We start from the raw sequence: 6,575 nt of genomic DNA on the forward strand, positions 1-6,575 counted from the left end.
TATATATATATACACATACACACATACATACAAACAGAGCTTCATATGTTTTTAAATTTCTTTGAAAAATACACAATTGTAACTGAACATAATTAAGCTCCCTTGTTTGTGTGTAGTCCTCGTGTATCTTTGTTTGCTTTCTTTTTGAGATTTTTTTCAGTTTTCAGCTTTTCCAGTGTTTTGTCTCTCATGTAGCTCAGCTCCCACTCACACCTGATCCTTGTTGTCTTCCACAGGTGTTTGTCATTCTACCCTCATTAGTGTAGTCTTTAAATACCGAGTTGTTTTGTTTGTCCCTACTCTGTATATTTTGCTTCCCACTGTCAGTCACGTTTTCTACTTCCGTGTCTTCCCTGTATTCATCATGTTTTGTAAGTACTGTGGCTGCCCTGTCCGCATTCTCCATTTTTGGTTATTAAATTGTTTTCTAATTTCCCCTTGAGTTCTCTATATTTCTGTTTCCACATATGGGTACAAAACTCAACCAAAACACACATGATACAGTGTCAGATCACCATATTTATCAGAAATTTTTCTGATCTCTTATAAGAAAAACACTTAATATTACATTAAGTAATCATCATTTATCTCATACTGAGTTAAAGCATCTTTGGCAGCACTTGCAGCCTTACACAGGGGTGGAGCCAGACGGTTTTTGGTAAAGCTATTTCTAAATGCAGCCATTTCATTTCAAATAGTTAATTCTCCTGATGTAATTCTACATGATAGTCACTGACCATGAGAGAAGGACAAAGAAACATGATTAGACCCTCAGCAAAATGCCATGTAAGGAAAAAAAAGGTTATTTTTCTGGACCAACACATGCAACCAGAAAACTTCTGTCTGTCACTGGTCTTACATCTTTTAGGGTGTGATGTAACAAACTCTGTACACTTTAACTGAAATATTTTTCATCAGTTTTTTATGTAAATCATCTTGAGATTTGTCAGATTGATTAAGGTAGAGTTGTTTACAGGTCTCTCCAGCAGGGGTGGAGCTAGACTTTCATGCAAAGGGGGACACAAGGGTGGGCAAAACTTTTTTTTAAATGACTAATTCTATTTCCTGATCCTGGTACTTAAAGAACATATCTTCTTGACTATTTTGAAAACCCTGAGCAAATTGTTGCTTTATCTTTATGCAGTGGTTCCGAAAACCTTTGCTTGTATATGACATCATGGTTTAGTTTTTGATGACTGTCTGATTGCGTTGAAAGATTTATGCCTTTTCAAATATGTCCAGTTAATTTACTGTACCACAGGTGGATCTGATGTGTAGAAATGTTTCAGCAGCAATCAAGAGAATTGATTAAACTTGACTTAAACTTTGAGTTTTGATGCAACAAGCCTGAGCGCTTACAAAACTGTGACCTTTCAATTGTATAAAAGTCTATTTGCATTTTGTCAATTTGTCAACAAATTCTTCAGTTTTAGCATAAAACTGCAAAACGACAAAATGGCGCAAAATCACTGGGGTCTGCTGAAGCCACTAAATCCATGTTCACATCTCCAACCAGCTAATCCTCAGCTTCCCAGAGTAGCCCAGCTGTAATTCTTACCTCTTAGCAGGTGTATGACGGTGTGTCCCAGGCTGAGCGTGACTGACTTGGTGCAGGTGACTCCAGTGCTCCCACATGGCACATTCTCCGCCGTAACGCTGAACAAACCACTGGTCTCCCTTGACAGCACGTATTGACAATCGCCAAGAAAAGAATAATAGCGGCCATCATACGTCACATAGTGTGGATCACCAGTTGCAACACATACTCCAGCACAGATAGACTGGGTACAGTGCCAGTGACGCTTCCTGCATACACTACAAAAATAAAAAAATTAATTAATTAAATAAATAAAAAATAAATATTGCTGTTTATCTTTGAGATGGTAACAGAAACAAAAAGCTGTGTGTGTTACCATGTGTTGCAGTCTTTTGTGATGGTTTCATTGCTGGAATAAAGCCTGCCATTATGGTGACATGGACACTCATCTGGCAGAACACAGTGATCCCCCTAAATTTGAAAAAGATATAATGTAGTTATATTTTGCAAGCTTATGACCAGAAAATTCAGCCAACAGAAAAATGGGATCAAATGATGGTAGGTGGTGTCGAGAGAGAGATTTTGGAACCAACAACAGAAATACAGTAATATTTGTTATTTCTCAGTACATTATAAATACACTACTCACAAAAACGTAGGGATAAGTGGCTTCCATAATGAACCAAAAATGTAGTATAACCTTTACAGGTGAACTTAATGTGACCTGTACTACATTTCTGAATGCACGTGTCCATCTGTTCAATGTTTCAGTATACACAACTTGTTCTCTAACAAGAAGTGTAACGGCAAAATTCACCAGTGGGGTTTGAGCCATGAATTGACCAATAAATTTCCTGGTTCAATTAGAATTTGTTTTTAAACAGTCCTCATCATATGGTTCACATTGTGACATGAGACTAAGACAACACCTAACAACTGATCAACAGAACCTCGCCATCCCTAACTTTTTGAATGTATGTTCATTCATTCAGACTTTTCCTTTTTTTACTCCATCTTACAACACTATAATAATTTTTGTTGCTGTTTTTTTTATCTTCCTCTTCTAGTTCATAACTTCACAGGTTCTGTTTAATTGCTATGGGGTAAATGCAGAACACAAATTTTGTGGTACACACATTGATACACACACAACACATATACTTTAAGGTTTTTGTTACCCTTTTGGGACCTTTTCTGGTATAAACACCTACTTTGTTAGGACCAGTTGTCCTTTTGTGGAACAAAGACCAGTCCTAACATGGTGGAATGTTATCGGTGGGTTAGGGATAAATTTAGGACCAAGGTATAATATGGGGATGGGATAGGGTTAGTTGTGTTCTGGGAGTGGTTGGGTTTAGGGTAAGGATCAGGATTAGGCTGGAGAAAAGACTGCTAACACATGATCCTGTAGGGTTGCCAGCCATTCTTTGAAAAACAGAATCATCCCCTACAGAAACAAAACCCCGTGTCTTGACTTGATCTGAAACAGGATGCACTTTGCCCCGTGTTATCGTGAGAATCAAAAATATTCTATCAATGTAAGTTGAGTTAATAAATGTTGGGGTGCTTTATATGCAATTTTATGGTAAATTCATTCATTAGAAGTCCTCTCCTGCTCTGTAATCAATGAGCTGACAGCTCTTTTACACATGAGAATGAAACTACAGAAACCAACTCATCTCACTGGACCCGGTCATTGGTCATTGGTCAATGGTCATTGGCTCTGTGATGATAACACAGACTTTAGCCTTTTATTTGGTTGGTTTACTGAGCTTTAGCACAAGCTATGCTAACATGTTGATTCTGTTGTGCAGTCAGTAGTGGTTAAAGAATTACCTGACTTTGGCCCTTCTAACGCCCCACTGATGTAAAAGTCAGATAAAATGAGACAAAGGTGTGCAGACTGAGGTCGCTTTGAAAAACATCAGATATGTATTTGATTCAGTCCCACATACTGAAAAGGCCTGGGTCAGATTTGTAAACATCATCAGATTTGGGTTTCATTTTCCTGCAGTGTGAATGTGGCATGTTGTTAGTGTGGTGTGTGACCATGTTTTTATAAATAAAATAATTTTATAAGTATAAAAGCTGCCAAACTATTAATTAATTAACTATTAATGGCACATTTAGCCTAACCATTGAAAACCTGAGAAATATAAAACACAAAATACATTTAAAAAAGCATGCAGTGTTTATGTGAGTGTAATATATAAACTTTTGTGAGATACACCTATGTGTTTGATTTATTTCATTGTACGATAAAAAAAAAAAACTTTGAGATTTCACCTACTAGTAAGACAGTCCCAGGAGGACAGACACAACCTGACAGTGGCTCTGTGCAGCTTGACTGTGTGAAAGCAGACAGCTGCTGTTGACCAGGAGGGTCCAGACTGGAACAGGTGAGAAGGCAGGTGCGTGGAGAGTACACCAGAGAGTGAGGACATTGTTGCACTTTCTCACAGGTCTCCTGGGTACAATTAAACAATCCCTGCTCACACACGCTGCAAAGTAAAAAAAAAAAAGTAAGGTCAAATTTACATAAAACTTTAACTTTATTCCAACAACAGTAAATAACAAAAAAATATATTTTTTGCATATAAAAATAAAAATACTGAGTAAAAAATTGTACTGATAAATATTTGTCTTGAGTGGAGATAACTTTTTCTAGATGACAAAAAATGCAGTGTCACTTTATCTGGTGTGAAACTGCAGCCTTGACACTATGGCTTTGTGTCGGCTCATAAAAGTTTACTACGCAACAATAAATTTTCACTTCTACAAAATGTGCTTATGTGTCAGGACACTCTTTTCACTGGACACACAAGGCAAGGTTTGTTATTCAAACATGCTAAATGTACCACATGCTACAGTATGTTGTATATCTGTGTAATAATTAGCCGTTTCCATGTAGATTCAATCAGGTCAATATGCAGATATCAGCAATACAAAGAAAAAGATCATTTATGAAAAAGATAAGGTACAGATAAGAACAAGGGCTTATAAAACGAGTCTGTTGCTCTCTGGAACTTGTAACAGTCCTGTGTAAAAGTACACTGAATGTGTGATATTGTGGTGATGAAATGCAATGAAATCAACCTATCCTGATTCAAAACGCAGGAACATAGAGTGATTTCATCAGAATTCATTCACCACTTAGTCTCCTCTCTGGATGGAGTAGAAATGCAGACAACATGTAGTTTGATTCATACAAAAAACACACAAATATGTTAAGGAACCAATGGCAACTGCTCATATTCTGCACCTCAGGCATGCTTTTTTTTTTCTTTTCTTTTTTTCATCATGGGAAGGATAGGTGAGGAGTTCTTTTATTTTTGATTAAAAATTGCTACATTAAAAAGCAGGGGTATCTTGATACCAGTTTTTCCTCAAACCGAGTATGAGTACTTCAGTTTAGGGTGCTCGCCAATACCAAGTACTTACTGAGTTAGAACCTAAACATTACACATGGCTTTAAAAACACATTTCATTTAGAACAAGGTGTCTCTGCTTCTTTATCGGTTTACAGCCTCTCTGATTGGATCAAATCAAATATACAGCATGTTATATACTAATACATTTACTAAACATGGAGCTGACGAACTTTTCACTTGTAAAATGTAAACTGTAGCAATATCAGTGGAGTATCCATATCAGTTTTGGGCATCAAGGCACTTTGTACAAGTACTTGTGGTATCTTTACTGATATACTGGGACACCACTAATGAATTAGCATTTTAAGCCCTTTTTGACTATTCAAATGGACATAGTCACCCTTTAAACAAACAACTGAAATCTGGAATAAGTTACGTATAGGAGATGGTTAAGATTGATCCCAGAGATTGAAAGAGGTGATTGGAGCAGGTTTCAGTTAGCTGAAGGGAACAGAGAGTGTTAAGACGTCAGAGAGGTAGGGTGTTAATGACAGAATGTGTAAGGACAGATGGTGGTGGATTTTTTTTTCTCCACAAGAAAGAAAATGTCTGTTAACACATACGTATTTCAAAGAGAGGTGGATCATTTTCTATCAAGAAGGTGCAATCTGAAAGTATCAGATTTATTCTGTAGTGTCATGAGAGAATGTAAGTAGACAGGATCAGACGAAGACTTTGGAACAACTTTTGCAATTATAAAGAAGCAAGTAAAGAGCAGAAAGGATAGGTTCAAAAAGGAAGAATATTGAGACAAGTTGATACAAGCTTCAACTGTTAAAGCTGCTGTATGTGGTTTCTTGAAAACCCAAAAACTTAGAAAAATTTTGAAGATACAACCTTCTAGTCCCTCCCCCTGCTCTCAGCCCCCCTTCCTAAGCTCCTCCCCCACAGCAGGGCCCAGATACGGGAGCGCGCATGCTTGTAAACAGGAGTGGAGGGGTCAGCTTCACTCAGCTAGCTCAGCTAGCTTACTGTTTGAACGAGAGCGCGCTAGCTCGGCTGTGGGGTGGGCAAGAACAGCTCGTGCATGAGACAAACCTCACTTTTGATTGGCTGTTCATCTCTGGGATTTTAACAGAGGGCAGAAGGACCACCGGGAGGAGCCAGAGGAGCTTTTTTTTCCTTTTTTGCCCCCAGAGATTATCTTTTTAATATCAATCTGTCAGGACATAGTGACAGTTTTAACAAATATGTCAAAAATGTACATTTTAAAAAGTTACAGACTGCAGCTTTAAAGGGGCAATATCATGTAAAATCAACTTTTTTGAGTTTTATATCATGTTATAATGTTATACTCTCATAAAAACATGCCCAAAGCCTTGCTTTGACTCATTCATGCATGTTTGAGAAATCCTGTAGCGTTTTTAGGAAGCCATGCTGAGGAGCAAAACGACAGGTGGGGACCAGAAACGCCTTTTGGTACCAGAAACTTCCCTGGGACGTGTCTTTAAGCTGAACTTCCTCATGGCAGAGCGCAGCCCCTCCCCACACACCCCACCCATGACTCCTGCAGGCTCTCAGATGAAAAACTGAAAGTGAAACCTAACTGTCTGCTGAGCTCAACATTAGTTCTCACTCAGTGAAGCTTTTTTCAGATTAAAAATACC

General features: G+C 37.9%; 1 protein-coding gene across 3 annotated transcripts in view; it reads right to left on the minus strand.

Moving 5' to 3' along the window:
- sspo (SCO-spondin) overlaps positions 1 to 6,575 on the minus strand; it is a gene marked incomplete in the record, with an annotated part of 130,682 nt that overhangs the window by 103,356 nt on the left and 20,751 nt on the right. For all 3 annotated transcript variants that reach the window (XM_014023811.1, XM_014023810.1, XM_014023809.1), the window contains 3 exon segments: positions 1,559 to 1,815; positions 1,914 to 2,008; positions 3,828 to 4,038. In XM_014023811.1, coding sequence (XP_013879265.1) covers positions 1,559 to 1,815; positions 1,914 to 2,008; positions 3,828 to 4,038 — 563 coding nt within the window.

The sequence above is a fragment of the Austrofundulus limnaeus genome, unplaced genomic scaffold (genome assembly GCF_001266775.1).
Source record: "Austrofundulus limnaeus strain Quisiro unplaced genomic scaffold, Austrofundulus_limnaeus-1.0 Scaffold391, whole genome shotgun sequence".
NCBI classification, from domain to species: Eukaryota; Metazoa; Chordata; class Actinopteri; order Cyprinodontiformes; family Rivulidae; genus Austrofundulus; species Austrofundulus limnaeus.